The sequence below is a fragment of the Microcebus murinus genome, chromosome 4 (genome assembly GCF_040939455.1).
Source record: "Microcebus murinus isolate Inina chromosome 4, M.murinus_Inina_mat1.0, whole genome shotgun sequence".
NCBI lineage: Eukaryota > Metazoa > Chordata > Mammalia > Primates > Cheirogaleidae > Microcebus > Microcebus murinus.
In genome coordinates, this window is record NC_134107.1 from 19,493,366 (window position 1) to 19,511,019 (window position 17,654).

General features: G+C 36.0%; 1 protein-coding gene across 1 annotated transcript; it reads left to right on the forward strand.

Moving 5' to 3' along the window:
• The first annotated feature begins 620 nt into the window (after positions 1–620).
• On the forward strand, positions 621–1,556 carry LOC142870458 (olfactory receptor 4C15-like). Its single transcript, XM_076001263.1, has one exon. The coding sequence runs from the start codon at positions 621–623 to the stop codon at positions 1,554–1,556; it is 936 nt and encodes a 311-aa protein (XP_075857378.1).
• The last annotated feature ends 16,098 nt before the right edge of the window (positions 1,557–17,654 follow it).

A 17,654-nucleotide genomic window follows, 5' to 3' on the forward strand; every position in this document is an offset into this window, starting at 1 on the left:
TTCTTTTATAAAGAATGAGTAAAATCATTACAAAGACTGATACAGCTCAGACTTTAAAAGACATAGTTGAGGAGTGGCCATGATTTTCAAGTGGCCCTAAACTGCATGTTATTTCTCCTTCTATATGTAGATAAGGCAGTCTCCAGGTTAGGATGTCATGCTGGTCAACCCTGCTCCCATTCCATGCCAATGGCAGGCATCACTAATAAATTACAGTCCTCCTTTCCTCATAATTTGGCAGTGGCTTCAGAATGTGTCTCAACAAGTCACTTTAGTAAGTCATCAGGAAATGTTCAAATATGGAATTTGAGATGAAAACTATTTCTCTTCTATAGCACATCTGGGTGCTTGCTTTCCCCCATATTAAAACTATGGCCTCTTTTAAGTCATTCAGTAATTTATATCCCACAGAATTCTGCCTGACCTTTCACTAGTACCTTCAACAATTTCTAATTCGGTGTTCTCAGTGACAACAGAAACACAGTAATTTTGTATATGAATACGCCAACTTATTGATGATTATAATACTATAAAGTGAACTAAAGCAAATTATTCTTTGTCATAACTGCAGATGCTACATGCTGATCACCGTTGGAAGTGCGGTCTTTTACTTGGAAATCATGCAAAACCAAAGCTTTGTAACTGAGTTCATCCTCCTGGGGCTTTCACAAAATCCAAAGATTCAGAAAATATTATTTGTTGTGTTTTTGTTTATCTACATTGCCACCATCGGGGGCAACACACTAATTGTAGTAACCATCCTCCATAGCCCTGCCCTACTGGGGTCCCCCATGTACTTCTTCCTGGCATTCCTGTCCTTTCTAGATGCATGTTTCTCTTCTGTCTTCACTCCGAAGATGACCATGGACTCCCTCTATGAGAGGAAAACCATCTCCTTTGAAGGCTGCATGATGCAGCTTTTTGCTGAACATTTCTTAGCTGGGGCAGAGGTGATTGTCCTCACAGCCATGGCCTATGATCGGTATGTGGCCATTTGCAAGCCTTTGCATTACTCTTCCATCATGAACCGCAGGATCTGTGGCATTCTGATTGGGGTAGCCTGGGCAGGGGGCTTCTTGCATTCCATAATACAAATTATCCTTCTTTTTCAGTTGCCCTTTTGTGGTCCCAATGTAATTGATCACTTCATGTGTGACTTACAACCATTAATGGAGCTTGCCTGCACCGACACTCACATCTTCGGCTTTTTTGTGGTGGCCAACAGTGGGTTTTTCTGCATCATTATCTTCTCTTTGTTGCTTGTCTCCTATGGTGTCATCTTCTTCTCTCTGAGAACTCATAGTTCCAAAGGGCGGAGAAAAGCTCTGTCTACCTGTGGATCTCACATTACTGTTGTGTTTTTGTTCTTTGTCCCGTGCATGTATGTATACTCACGACCTCCATCTACTTTCACCTCTGACAAAATGGTGGCAATAGTTTACAAGATCCTGACTCCCTTGTTCAATCCTCTGATTTATACTTTCAGGAATAAGGAGGTAAAAAATGCCATGAGGAAATTATGGAACAGAATGGTGGTGGTTTCTGATGGAAAATAAAATATTAATTTTTTTTATAAAGACAAGGTTAACATTAAAAATGTCAAAGATATTCCTGGACTAAAAATTTAAGGGATATACCTGTACAGCGAGAGGTAACATAATGTTATAACAAAAGTGTTAATGTGGGTCAGAAAATTATGTTTTTACCCTCTGATTCTCATCAACTCTTAGTTGGCGGCCCTGTATCACATATGTAAACTAAAATTTGTTGAATTTTATATTCACTAGGAATCTAATAGTAAAAAAATCAATGACAGATATTACATCATCAGACTACTTGCCATTTACTTCATGCATTAAGAAACAATTTTGGAAGGAAGACAAGAATCTCTCCAAAATTACAGACAGAAATTTACCCAAACTATGTCAACTGAAAGGAAGACTATGTTTGTGATACTGATATTCGTGTTTCTGAGGATAAGAACAGCCAAGACTGAGGCAGAACACAGACCAGAGCATTCATAGAACCTCAACTATAGGTGTTTCTGTTTCACATGACTCAGTCATTTACTGTGGGTCCACTACCAACCGCTATAGAAGTTTACTCACTTGGTGAATTTCATGAGAAAAAACATGTTTGATCCAGTCATCCTTACAAATTAATTCCTCTTAGATCAGGTAAACACCCCCTACCAACCAGCTGTGGGAGAGGAAGAGGGAACAGATTCCACAAGGGAGTTAGCAGAGGTTATCTCTTATTGAAGCACAATCTAAGAAACATGAAAGACCAGGCTAATAGAAAAGTGGTACCGAAGCTATAAATGTAGTGAGCTGACTTCCCCCTAGAGAGGAATGGAAGCCAGAGGCACCAGAGAGCAAAAGGTGGATTTCAAAAGAGAATTTCTTTTAATTTTATTTGGGGATTGAAATTTTCTAGACTTTGTCTATCCAGTGAAAATAATTGTATTTGAATAATTATCCCTGAAGAGATCATTCAAAGGTAGGCACATCTTATAAGTCACTCCTGTAGTTAAGGTTTGTTAGTCTCAGCTTTCCAAGTGGCTTCTGTAACAAAATAATTTGTAGTAAAACCTTTAAATTTCTCCTATCGAAAAAACTTTAATAAAATGTCTTTTAATTGAGTATCATATCAAAAGCAGTAAGTGATATTTTTCTTTTTCCCTTAATATTTCATGACAGTACCAAAGTAGAAGAGTGAATGATATTAGTTTTCTTTCTCAGAATAGAAATGGCAGAGTACAAGTAAGATTTCATTGATCTCATATGGACATATCCACGAGGGATTAAAATTAGTATCTAAAACATTCTGAGGAGAGGGGGACGGGTATATACATACATAATGAGTGACATGTGCACCATCTGAGGGATGGTCATGCTGGAGAATCAGACTTGTGGGGGGATGGGGGAAAGGGCATTTATTGAAACCTTAAAATCTGTACCCCCATTACATGCCAAAATAACAATAAATAAATAAATAAAAAACTAAAACATTCTGAGTAAATGTATGCACTGTAGCAGACCAACTGTTTTACAAAGATGTGGATGTCCTGGGGCATTTTCCTCCGTCCTTCCTCGGCTCATCCATCATCTGTCTGTCATCATACAAAGAGCAGATTCTTATTTTATTTTTCCCTTCACATAGAGGTTCTTATTGTTAAATTGTTCCTTTATCCCCAAGAACTAGCTAGAGATTGATGGCTTGGTATCATTGGCTCAATTAATTTAGAAATCTGTGAATTTAAGATTTGGCATTGTATAAAATAAAACATTATCCTGGCAAAATTGTTGTGAATAACACAGATTGCAAGCCTGATCCATGAAACACTGAAATTGAAATGGATTTTAATTGCGTGACTTCACAACTTCTCATTGAGCTCTCTGGTAATAATATACAATGAAAGAAGAAAATATAATATGTAGCATATGAAAGTACAAATACTGGGTGAGCAAGAGCAAGACCCCATCTCTAGTAAAAATAGAAAGAAAGAATTTGGCCAAATAAAAAATATATAGATAATGTCCCATTGATTTATTTTTTTGCTGCTGTGATTGCTTTTGGGTTCTTCTTCATAAATCCTTTGCTTAAGCCAATGCCTAGGAGAGTGTTTCCAACATTTTCCTCTAGAATTCTGATAGTTTCATACCTTAGGTTTAAGTCTGTTATCCAGCATGAGTTGTTTTTTGTGAGAGGTGACAGGTGTGGATCTTGCTTCAGCCTTCTACAAGTGGTTATCCAGTTTTCCCAGCACCATTTATTGAAAGGGGATTCTTTTTCCCAATGTATGTTTTTGTCTGCTTTGTCAAAGATTATATGGCTATATGAGGATGGTTTAAATCAGGGTTCTCAGATCTGTCCCACTGGTAAATATTCCTATTTTTGTGCCAATACCAAATTGATTTAATTACTACAGATTTGCAGTATAGTTTGATATCTGGCATATTAATACCTCCCATTTTGTTTTATTGCCTAGAATTGCTTTTGATATGCAGGCATGTCTCAGGTTCCAAACAAAGCGCACAACTATTTTTTCCATATCTGTGAAGAATGATGTTGGGATTTTAATAGGTATTGCATTGAATCTGTAGATCAATTTGGGTTGTATAGACATTTTAACAATGTCGAGTCTGCCGAACCAAGAGCATGGTATGGATTTCCATCTATTTATATCCTCTGCTATTTCCTTCCTCAGTGTTTCATAGGTCTCCCTGTAGAGTTCTTTTACGTCCTTGGTTAAGTATATTCCTAGGTACTTTATTTTCATTGTTGCTATTACTACAAAGCTTCTGCACAGCCAAAGAAAACGTCATGAAAGTAAACAGATAACCTAGAGGATGGGAGAAAATATTCACATCCTACACATCTGAGGACGGGCTGATAACTAAAATCTACTTAGAACTCAGGGAAATCACCAAGAAAAAAATCAAACAACACTATCAAAAGTGGGCAAAGGACATGAACAGAAACTTTTCTAAAGAAGACAGAATAATGGCTAACAAACATATGAAAATATGTTCACTATCTCTAATCATCAGGGAAATCCAAATCAAAGCTGCAATGAGATATCACTTATTTCCAGTAAGAATGGGCTGTATCAAAAAGTCCCAAAGCAATAGATGTTGGCATGGATGTGGAGAGACAGAAACACTCCTACACTGCCAGTGGGACTGCAAATTAGTTCAACCTCCATGGAAAGCAATATGGAGATACCTCAAAGGGACTCAAGTAGATCTACCATTTGATCCAACAATCCTATTACTGGGCATCTACCCCAAAGATCAAATAACACTCTACAAAAAAGACACCTGTGCTCAAATGTTTATAGCAGCGCAATTCACAGCTGCAAAGCTGTGGAAACAACCCAAATGCCCATCAATTCATGAGTAGATCAATAAAATGTGGTATATGTATACCATGGAGTACTATTCAGCTCTAAGAAACAACAGTGATATAGCACATCTTATATTTTCCTGGATAGAGCTGGAACCTATACTACTAAGTGAAGTATCCCAAGAATGGAAAAACAAGCACCATATATACTCACCAGAAAACTAGTATAAACTAAGCAACACCTAAGTGGACACATAAGAACTACATTAATTGGGTATTGGGCAGATGGGAGCGGAGAGGAGGTGCGGGTATGTACATACATAATGAGTGAGATGTGCACTCTCTGGGGGATGGTCACATTTGAAGCTCAGATCTGTTGGGGGAGGTGAGGTGAGGACATTATATGCAACCTTAAAATTTGTAACCCCATAATATGTTGAAATAAAATATATATATATATATACACACACACATACACACACATGCATACATCTAGCCGGGCATGGTGGCACATGCCTGTAGTCCAAGCTACTCGGGAGGCTGAGTCAGAAGGATTGCTTGAGCCCAGGAACTTGAGGTTGCAGTGAGCTTGACTGACACCATGGCACTCTAGCAGGGGCAACAGAGTAAGTCTCTGCCCCCATCCAAAAAAATAAAAGAAAAGAAAGAACTGAGAGACATGTACATAACCTTTTTCTTTTGAACTAGGTTCATGAATATAAATTTGCAAAAGTCTCCCAACAACAGTTATTGCTTTACCTTTTTATTTTATTTCCTTTGTTGATTTTATCTGGGCAGGTGAAAATTCACTCTAATAAATTAAGTTGGGTCCATGATCTTCAGATTTTATTTTGAGTTTACAGGGCAAATAAACTTGGGAAACACAGAGGCAACATTTTAGATTTCACCCTGTGTGTTACACATATCCTTTCAGTTTATGTTCAATAGATAAAAATTTAGTGACAGAGATATACCAGTATTCACAGGGGGTGAATAAGGTACGTTGTACTTGCTTGTTCATGACAAGTACCCATCTTTTATTGCACATGAGGGAGAATGGGTTTTATTGGACAATTATAAGTGCTGTCACAGGCACCCAACATCAGGAGTATCCACAGAAATATTTTTTCACTCAAAATAAATTAGATTTGATATTTATTGCACTTATAATTGCCAAGTACTATTCTTGTAACAGGAAAAAAATTCTATATTCACAGATAACAGTATAGTGGATTATAGTCTTCCAAAACATTCCATCGCCAGTCAAGAAATTTGTGATTTCCCCGAGTTTGAAGATATTGTATGAATTTTTCTCCAACTAGGGATTGCCAGATTTTTAAGAGAATGTTTAAGGTTATGTTTTGAACCTTTCCAGACCTATAACTTTCCTGTGTTCATAAAATATCTCATCCCCTCCACACACACACACATACCCCAAATCTCCTTTCATTTGATCCTCTGGAGTTCAGGTCAATAATAAGCAGAATTCTCTACCATTCCCATGTCTTATGTGAACATTTCCTTTCTTTTATTGCTTTCCTGTTTCTCCTCTCCATGTTTCCACATAAGTGAGGCATTTTCTTCTCCCATAGTTCTCATGCTGAAGGCCTACAGATGAGACTTTGTTCAGGTTGCTTCTTATTCCCTCTTCCAGCTCATTCCCCTGCTTCAGTTCGTGATTATTCCTAGATTCTAATCTCAATCTGACCATGCCAGATTCCACTTTTCCTTAGAAAAATCATGCATTTCTTCCAGGGTCATTTCCTGTTGTACCTTAAAGGTGGCAACTCCTTCCTCATTGTCACTCAAGGTGGTTCTGCCATACTTCTTGGAGTTTTTGTCATCCACCTAGAGTACTGTTCCAATCTACTAGCTCCTAAATTGACCAATTGGCCAATCTCCTTCTATGAATCTCATACTTTAATCTGTCTCAGTTGTTCACTCTGATGGACATACCTTAGACCTTGTCATTACCATCATTTTAAAACGTTCTGTAACCTCAATCTCATACTCAATAATTTTCCAACAATATCCATTATTTCCAGCTTCCCTCTAACAATGCTTAACTCTAACAATTCTTTAACACCGTGGTGACATACCAACCATTGTCCCTGTCAACTTTTTACATGACCCCAGACATACTCTTGCCTAAGAAAGTATGAAAAATAATTCTCTGTGTCTCAGTTATTCTTCCTCAAGATATGTGCGTGGCTTACCCCCTCACTTCCTTTGGTTGATTATTCAAATGTATCTTCTCAGTAATGCATGTTCTGATTACAACACAGTATATGAAATCCCACCGACTAATATTTTGTGAGTCCTATTCCAACATTTCTGTTTAAGTTTTCTAATTAATAATTATCATTACTTAGCATGTCATATAGTTTAGTTATTTATTTTATTTATTGTTTATATACCAGAAAATAATTTATGTAAGGGTAACGATTTTCTCTTTCTCAAAAACTTTACTGTGTGACCTTAATGTCAGCTGATTAATAAAAAATAACAGCTTTACTGTTAAATCCCCAGAGAATAAAATAGTGTCTGGCATATAGTAATTGGTCAATATATATGTGTTGAATTAATAAATGAATGATAATAAAAATGCATAAATGGGCTGCTTCTCCTCGACCCAGTTCACTAACTCATGGCCAAAAATACTCTTGCTGTGAACAACTAGAAATGCCAGAAACAAGAGAGGAATCACCTGTCTGAGGTACAGGAGACCTGAGGTACTGAGAAAACCAAAGCTGAATGTAATATTACTAGAGAGACAAGATCTTCAAGGAAGTGAGTTGAATTATGTGGCCACTTTTACCCTGGGAGCATGACCTATTCTTGGCATGGGCTGGAGCTGGAGAGTCGGGCCTTTGCACAGGTGGAGGGTCCCTGCTGGAGGTGGGGTGGGGGAAGGGACACCAACAGAGTTTTGAGAGGAAATTTGGAGAGCCTGAATCAGGCAGTACTTTTCCTCCAATTTTAGGGGCTGTATAGGATTGTTATGGATTGAATAGAAAGCTCTCAAAATGTTGAAATCCAAACCCACAAGACCTGTCAATGTGGCCTTATTTGAAAATAAAAGAAAATTTTCACATGTCTCTTTGTGCCCATTATCCTAAATGGGGCCTCCCAGAAATGGGGGATTTCGTATACTGTGGGATTTCGTGTACTGGGGATTTCGTATACATGTGGGATTTCATATACTGTGCGGTAATCAGAACATGCATTACTGAGAAGATACATTTGAATAATCAACCAAAGGAAGTGAAGGGGTGATCGAATTAAGATGAGGTTATTCAGGTAAATGCTAATTCAACATATCTGTGTCTTTATAAAAATAAAAAAAAGAGAAAAACACGCACGCAAGGAGAATGTCATGTGAAGAGGGAGGCAGAGAGATTGGGTGATCCATCTACAACCTAAAGAATTTCAATTTGCTGGTAAGTATATGTGGTGCCTGTTTTTCCATTCTTGAGCTACTTCACTTAATAGCATGGGTTCCAGCTCTATCCAGGAACATATAAGATGTGCTATATCACCATTGTTTCTTAGAGCCTAATAGTACTCCATGGCATATAGCACTTACATGTTTTTTCCATTTCTGGGAGGCCCCATTTAGGATAATGGGCACAAAGAGACATAAAGGATGTTGGAAACCAAGACAGGGACAGAGAGTGGCTAGGGAATAAGTGTTAAGAAAAAAATCAGCTATTGGATTTAATAAACACTGGCCTGGTGATAGGCACACTGAAAGCCCTGACTTAAGCATTGTACATGGTATCCATTTAAAAAAAAAAAAACATTTCTAGTGCCTTAGTATTTTGAAATTAAAAAACTCTTATCTGTAAACAGAGAAAACTTCAAAGTGAACTGAAACTTCAATTTTCAATTGACTCTTCCAAGTGAATGAAATAGGCAGAGATGGACCTTAGATAGAGGTACTAAGGAAAGGGGGAAGGAGAATCACTCCAAGTACAGGAGCAGGACAAAGAAAGGAGGTCTGAAAATCACTATTTCATGGATCTATGAGGAAAAAATGTCTCTAAGTGATCTCATAAGAGATCTGAGACAGCTCCTATAAAATCCTTTTGTGATTTATATGGTCAGGGGAGCCATTTTCAGTTCTCCCATCTCTGCATTCAGGTATGAAGCTTCTTTTTTATTCCTCCTCACTTTCCACTACCCCTCCCAGCCTCTGGTAACCATCATTCTAGTCTCTGTCCACAGGAGATCAATGGTTTTTAATATTCAGCCCCCACAAATGAGTGACAACATGTAAGATGTGACTATCTGTGCTTAATTTATTTCACTTAACATGATGTTTTCCATTTCCATCCATGTTGCTGGAAATGGCAGTATTTCATTATTTTCTGTAGTACACAATATTACAGTGGATTTTTGTACCACAATTTTTATCCACTCATCCACTGATGGACACTTAGGTTGATTTCATATCTTGGTTATTGTGAATAGTGCCACAATAAACATGGGAGTGCAGATATCTTTTCAATATACTGAATTCTCATCCTTGGGATATATACACTGCTATGGGATTGCTGACCCATGTGGTAGTTTTATTTTTAGTTTTTTGAGTAACTTCTATACTGTTCTCCATAGTGGTTGCACTAATGTACATTCGCTCTAACAGTGTAAAAGGGTTCCCTCTTCTCCACATTGTTAGGAGAATTTGTGACTGAAACCCTTTTTGATAAGACACTTTTACTGGTGTGAGATGGTATCTGAATGCAGTTTTGATCTGCATTTCTCTGCTGACTAATCATGCTGAGAATTTTTCTTATACTTCTTGGCATTTGTATGTCTTCTTTTGAGAAATTTCTATTCAGAGCTTTCTCATTTTAATCAGATTAGGTGCTTTTTCCCTTTGAGTTGTTGGAGCTCTCTCTTTATATATTCCACATATATTTCTCTACATATATGATTATATCATCTGCAAGCAAACATAATTTTAATCTTCCTTTCCCATTTAGATGCACTTCATTTCTTTCTGCCATCTGATTGCTCTAGCTAGAGTATCCAGTTCTATGTTAAATAACAGTGGTGAAAGTAGTCATCCTTGTCTTGTGTCAGATCTTAGAAAGGCTTATCGTTTTCCCCCATTCGGTATCATACTAGCTGTGGGTCTGTCATTGATGGCTTTTATCATGTTGAGGTAAGTTGCTTCTATGGAAGTTTTTGAAAGCTTTTATCCTGAAAGAATGTTGAATTTTACTGGTTGCCCTTTCAACATCAATGGAAGTGATCATATGGTTTTTGTCCTTCTTTCTGTTGATAAGATGTATCACAATGATTGTTGTATGTTGAACCATCCTTGCATTCCTAGGATGAATCTCACTTCATCATGATGAATAATCTTTTTAATGTGTTATTAAATATGGGTTGCTAACATTTTGTTGAGTGTTTTTGCACCCAGGTTCATTAGAAATATTGACCTGATAATTTTCTTTTTATGTCTTGTCTTTGGTTTTGGTAACAGGGTTGTACAGAACTCATAGAATGAGTTTTGCAGGAGAGGATACCCTTCCGCTACTTAATATTTTTGAACACCTTGAGTAGGATTTCTATTAGTTCTTCATGGACTCCTTGGTAGAATTCAGCAGTGAAGCCCTAGGGGCAATGGGCATTTCTTTTGGTAGACGTTTTATTACTGCCTTTATCTTGTTACTTGTTATTGGTTTAGTCTGGTTTTGAATTTCTTTCTAGTGGACTCCTGGTAGGTTGTATGTGTCTATGAATTTATCCATTTGTGGTTGCTTTTGTAATTTATTTTCATAGTGGCTCACAGTAGTCTCTAATGATCCTTTGTGTTTTTAGATTTTACAGTATTAGTTGTAATATCAACTGATAAGACAATTTGAAATCAATAGGATAGACTGGAGTATTGGATAAATTTTGGAAAAGAAAATGGCTATCCCACATCTGCCATTTCTTCTCCTTGGCTGTGGCTCATTCTGTCTCTGTCCTTCTCTTTCTGATTTAAAATATAAAATCTTTGCAAGGAAGGAAAAAGTGGTGAGATTTATAATTCCCAGGTTTTTATTTTCAGAGAGGATTTAAAATTGTGACACAATGTTTCAAAGTGTGAGTGTTGTGGTTTGGCTATAAAGTTTAATGCAATGCATGAGCCTATGACTTAAAACTGTGTACACTTTGGCTAGATTATATATATATATACATATATATATATATATATACACATAAATATATATCATATATATCTTATATATATATCTTATATATATCTTTATATATATCTTATATATATAATATATATATGTCTTACCCTACTTTTCTTAACTGTGCAAAATAATCCTCTACATTATCTATCTTACTCCATCTTTATAATCATATTTTTATTTGATATGATTTTTATTTTTTTATTTGAAATGATATTTAATCATATTTTTATTTTACTCCATTCTGTTCCTCTAACAAAACAAATAATCAAGGATTAAGCAAGGCAGGAAATGGAATGAAGTAGAAGATGCTAACTGTGGCTTAGAGTGAGAACCAGAGTTTCAGAATGAATTGGTCAAGTCTGTTGCTGAGTCTGTTGCTGATATTTATAAGTATAACTCAGACTAGGACTGTGGTCCATATAAGGTGATTCTTCTCTACCAGGACACACATATAAAATCTCAATGAAAAAAAATATAGTGCTTCTGTCTTAATTTCACTGACAATTTAACTGATGGTGCTTCTGGGCCATGAGTTTTCTGACAAATGACATCAGTTATGCATTTTTCTGTGAGGTGTGAATAAACATGTCAGTAAACAGGACAAAATGTTTAAAGAATAGATAAAGCAACAAATTGTTTGGTATCACACCTCTCTGAAGTTCAAGTTGCCCCTCAGGCTATAATCTCAATGATATGCTTTCTTAGAATAACTATACCTTCCCTCAATTCATTTCAAATCATATGAAAAGAGAAAATTCCTTTACTCTAACTAAAATTTTAATTTTAGGTTTAAAGACATGGAGCATCAGGATCAGTTTTGAGAGAAAAAAATAACATTTTGATTAATCTATGAATCCTTACATACTTATACATAAAATGTTATCCTTTAATAAGCACTCATTGCTATCCTAGTTCCCAAACAATGTATGTTGCCCTTATGGATTGATGCCGTCTTGTCCCAGAACTCAGCTCTTTTGCTTAGTAAGTACACAGGAGTTTTCCCTAAATCTGAGATTTTATAGCAGCAGATAAAGTACTTTATTTCTGAACATGAAGGAAAATGAATGCATCTTCCAATAGAAAGCAGAATTTGAAAAAAACAAAACAAAACAAAACAAAATTACCCTCTAATTGATCAGGAACATAAAAGTTTTGCAAAGACTTGAGCAAGTCAAAGCACAGAAAATAAAACTGTGTGTTGGAAAATCATACTGTTGGCAAATTTCCAAATCCTGGGGGAGTTGAGAAGCAATTTTATAGGTTCATGACCCCTCAGGGAAATTTCTTTAAATTCTGGTAGGAAACCAAGGAGGAAGCTATTTCTGCTTTATTTGTTTTTCCTGAGACTATGTTAAATACAGCACTTAAGAATCCTTAGGAGACCTTCTCTACCTGTCTGCCAGAGATGCTCTTCCTGTCTCTCTCAGATGTACAAGGACAGATTGGAACCAACCTTCCTTTTTTGGCCAGCCATCAAATGGACTTTTCTGCTAGACAATAGGAAATTATCATCACCAGAATTTGCAAGGAACGGAAAAGTGGTGAGATTTATAATTCCCAGGTTTTCATTTTCAGAGAGGATTTCAAACTGTGACACAATGTTTTAAAGTGTGGGTGTTGTGATTTGGCTATAAAGTTTAATGCAATGCAGGAGCCTATGACTCAAAACTGTGTACACTTGGGCTAGTTATATAAACTTTCTGGCTCTTAGACTTCTCATACTTAATGAGGATAATATTAATCATATTACCAAGCAGAAAATATGTGGAAATAAATAAAATAATACATGTGGAGCGCATAGAACTGCTTTTGATACATAAGTGTCCAATATACAGCAGCTATTAGAATGCAAATTGGTTTTTGTTTTATGGGAGAACCTATAGGAGCACCTAATTAATTCAAGTGTAATGAAATTAGACCTATCTTCAGCCTTTCATGTGCAAGTTAAATCCAAACAACTTAGAAAACAAACAAGTGCATATTTTTGTCATTGTTTTCTAGTAGCATCTTATTTATTCTTTTGAAAATAGTCTTATTTATCATTTATGCTCTGATGCTCTCCCCATCATAATGTTTTAGACTAAAAAGCATAATTTTTGTTGTTTAAAGGCTAAATACTGAACATTGACATTATATGGTAAATTCAAGGTTGGCTGTAACATATATAGGGTTATTGATGTAGATTAAAGCACTTACTATTTCCCCAAGGACACCCTACAAATGGCACATGGAAGGACATTAAGGCTAAAAAAGCTGCCTCACCTCACAGAATGGAGACTTCTGATTTTTTTTTTTTTTTTTGCGACAGAGTCTCCCTCTGTTGCCCCAGCTGAAGTGCCATGGCGTCAGCCTAGCTCACAGCAACCTCAAACTCCTGGGATCAAGCAATTTTTCTGCACCATCCTGCTGGGTAGCTGGGACTACAGGCAGTGCCACCATGCCTTGGCTAATTTTTTCTATAATTTTTTAGTTGTTCACCTAATCTCTTTCCACTTTAAATAGAGACCGGGTCCCACTCTTGTTCAGGCTTGTCTTGAACTCCTCACCTTGAGCAATCCTACTGCCTCAGCCTCCCAGAGTGCCAGGATTACAAGCATGCACCACCATGCCTGGCTAATTTTTTCCATGTTTTTAGTTGTTCTATTAATTTCTTTCTATTTTTAGTAGAGACGAGGTCTCGCTCTTGCTCAAGTTGGTTGCAAACTGCTAATCTCGAATGATTCTCCCACCTTGGCCTCCCAGATTGCTAGGTTTACAGGACTGAGGCACCATGCCTGGCCAGAGTCTTCTGATTTTAACTACATCCACTTAATTTTCTTAAGCACATTTGATGTCACAAATAGCATTCAGTTCCTGCCTCAGACTGTTCAGGAAAATTTAAATTGCTTTAGTGCTTATTGTCCTGGCTTTGACTCACCCTTAAAATAAGCTGAACTCTTTAGATGATAAAAATATGGTATTATGGTTTTTAAAATTGATGTTTAATTTTAAATATTATAAAAATAACAACATATACATTGGAAATAAAAAGTTACTATAATTTTTATCATTTCTTCCAGATTATAAGATTATATTTAAAATATCTATACAAATGAGCAGAATAATTACAGTAATTAGAGTTTTTCTCACTCATAAATAAAAATGCTTCTCCTATGTGCTCATATTTTAGTGTTTAATATATATAGCACCAGGGGTTATTAAATTCTGATAGCCTGATTTACATAAACTTCTTCCTATCATGGAATATTTTAGATATTTCTCGATGTTCACTATTATAAATGACACGGAACCATCTAGCATTATACAACTTCCCCATTTCATTTTTCCTCAGAATAAATGTTTATTTACAATTGGGGTTAATACTATAAAAAACATACATATGTTCATAATTCTGAAATTATTTACTAATATATTTTCTAAAAGGATTACATGAATGAAGCAGTTTTATTGCAATTTTAGAATGGGTATAATTAAAAATTAGCATGATTTTAAAAACACATGTTATATTCCTAAGACAGGTTCAGTTTTCTCACACTCTTTCCATCCATAGGTAGATGCTTAAAATTAATGCTGACATCAATATTTGATTTCTACTTTGAAAAATACATTAATAAAATCTATTTATTTTATTTTCATGGGGCAGGCAGCTTGAACAAGTGTTAGTATCTCTTTTAGAGCAGAGGCGGCTGAGGCATAGTGATTTGTTCAATGACACGTGGCTACTACATGATGAAGCTGTGATTGCTTTTGTTTGGCAATCACAAATTAGACAAGGGGCAGGGGCAATACTTGTAACCCTAACAATATTTGCACCCCCATAATATGATGAAATAAAAGGAAGAAAAAAAAGGCAAACAGGAAGATGTCACAAAGTGCAGTCATCAGACTGACCAAAATAACAACTAAACAGGCCTTTCTTTAAGCTGTAAGATGAAAGAAGCAAGTAACATATAGAGGAAAGCCAATCCAAATAATGTCAGACTTCTCTATTGAAACTTTACAAGCAAGGAGACACTGGGCCTCCATTCTCAGTCTTCTGAAACAGAATAATGCCCAGCCTAGAATCTTATTCCCTGCAAAACTAAGTTTTGTATATGAAAGAGAAATAAAGACATTCTCAGATAAGCAAAGACTGAGGGAATTCACCAAGACAAGACCCGTTCTTCAAAAAGTACTCAAAACAGTATTACCCATCGATCAGCACAATAAATACTTAGGAATGTAAATCTACTCAAAAGCTAAAGAACAAAGCCCAGATACCACAATGGCTCAAGAGAAAAAACAAAGCAACAAAGTTCAACCCAACATAATGAATGGAAATCTGCCCCACTAATCAGTTATCTCAAAAAATGTGAATGGCTAGCACTGCCCACACAAGAGACATTGGCTGGCTGAATGGATGAAAAAAAAAATACACCCCAAGTATCTACTTACTTAAGGAAACACATCTAACATGCAAGGAAGTAATTAGACAAAAGGTAAAGGAGGAGAGAACAATATTTCAAGCTAACAGAAGCCAAAAGAAAGCTGACGAGGTGGTGTTGATTACAGATAACTTAGTTTTTAAATCAACAAAAGTAATAAAAAAACAAAAAAGGTCACTATATAATGGTGAAGGGTACAGTTCAACAAGAAGACATAACAATTCTAAATATGTATGCACTCAGCCTAGGTGCCCAGATTCACAAAGTAAACTCTACTTGATCTAAAGAAATGGATAAACAAACCATAATAGTCGGAGACTTTAACACTCCACTGACAGCACAGGACAGATCCTCCAAACAGAAAATCAACAAAAAAATAATGGACTTAAAGAAAACTCTACAACAAATGGGCCTGACTGACATTTACAGGACATTCCACCCCAAAAACCATTTAATATACATTCTTCTCATCAGCTCATGGGTCATTCTCTAAGATTGACCATATCCTAGGACACAAAGCATGTCTCAAAAAATTTTAAAATATAGAAATCATACCATGTATCTTTTCAGATCACAATGGAATAAATGTAGAAATCAACCCTAACAGGAACTCTCATTTCTACACAAAGTCATGGAAACTAAACAACCTTCTGCTGAATGATCACTTCATAAATGAGGAAATCAAGATGGAAATAAAAAGATTCTTTGAACTAATGACAAAGGAGACACAAATAATCAAAACCTGTGGGACACAGCTAAAGCAGTCCTGAGAGGAAAGTTTATTTCCATGAATGCCTATATCCAAAAGTCCAAAAGATCACAAATAGACAACCTAATGAATCCTCTCAAACAGCTGGAAAAAGAAAAACAGACTTAACCCAAACACAGCAGAAGAAGTGAAATCATTAAGATCAAATCAGAACTAAATGAAATTGACAACAGGGAAACTATATGGAGGATAAATAAAACAAAAAGTTGGTTCTTTGAAAAAATAAAATAAAATTGACACAACTTTGGCTAGACTAATGAAAAACACAAAAGAAAAATATCTAATAAGCTCCATAAGGAACAATAAAGGAGAAATTACAATGGATGCCACGGAGTTACAAGATATAATTTATCAGTACTACAAAAATTCTATGAACACAAACTGGAAAATGTGGATAAAATGGAGAATTTCTTAGAAACACACAGCCTCCCTATGCTCAACCAGGAAGAAATAGAATTCCTGAACAGACCAATATAAAGTACTGAAATAGAAACAGCAATAAAAAACCTTCCTAAAAAGAAAAGTCCTGGATCGGATGGATTCACACCCAAACATTACCACACTTACAATAACTGGTGCCTATCCTTCAGTAATTATTCCAGAACATCGAGAAGGATGGAATCCTCCCCCAAAAATGTTATAAAGCAAATATAGCCCTGATACCAAAACCAGGAAAGGATGCAACAAAAAAGAAAGCTACAGACCAATATCCTTTATGAATATAGATGCAAAAATTCTCTATAAAATTCTAGTGAATAGAATCCAGGTGCTCATTAAGAAAATAACCCATCACAATCAACTTGGCTTCATCCTAGGGATGCAGATGTGGTCCAACATATGCAAATCTATAAATGTAATTCACCATATTAACAGAAGCAAAAACAAAGACCATATGATCCCTTCAATAGATGCAGCAAAAGCATTTGACAAAATTCAACACCGTTTTAGGACAAGAAAGCTCAACAAAATAGGCATAGACAGGGCTTACCTAAAAATGATACAAGCCATATATGACAAACCCACAGCCAATATCATACTGAATGGGGAAAAACTGAAAGCATTCCCACTCAGAACTGGAACAAGACAAGGTTGCCCACTATCTCCACTTCTATTCAACATAGTGCTGGAAGACCTTGCTACAGCAATCATACAAGAGAGCAGAATTAAGGGTGTCCAAATAGGAGCTGAAGAGATCAAACTCTCACTGTTTGCTGATTACATGATATTATACCAAGAAAATCCCAAGAATTCAATATCCAAACCCTTGAATTGATAAATGAATTTGGTAAAGTCTCAGGATACAAAATCAATACACAGAAATCAGTGGCATTCATATACGCCAACAACAGTAAAAGTGAGAACCAAATCAAAGACTCAATTCCCTTCAAAATAGCAACAAAGAAAATAAAGTACCTA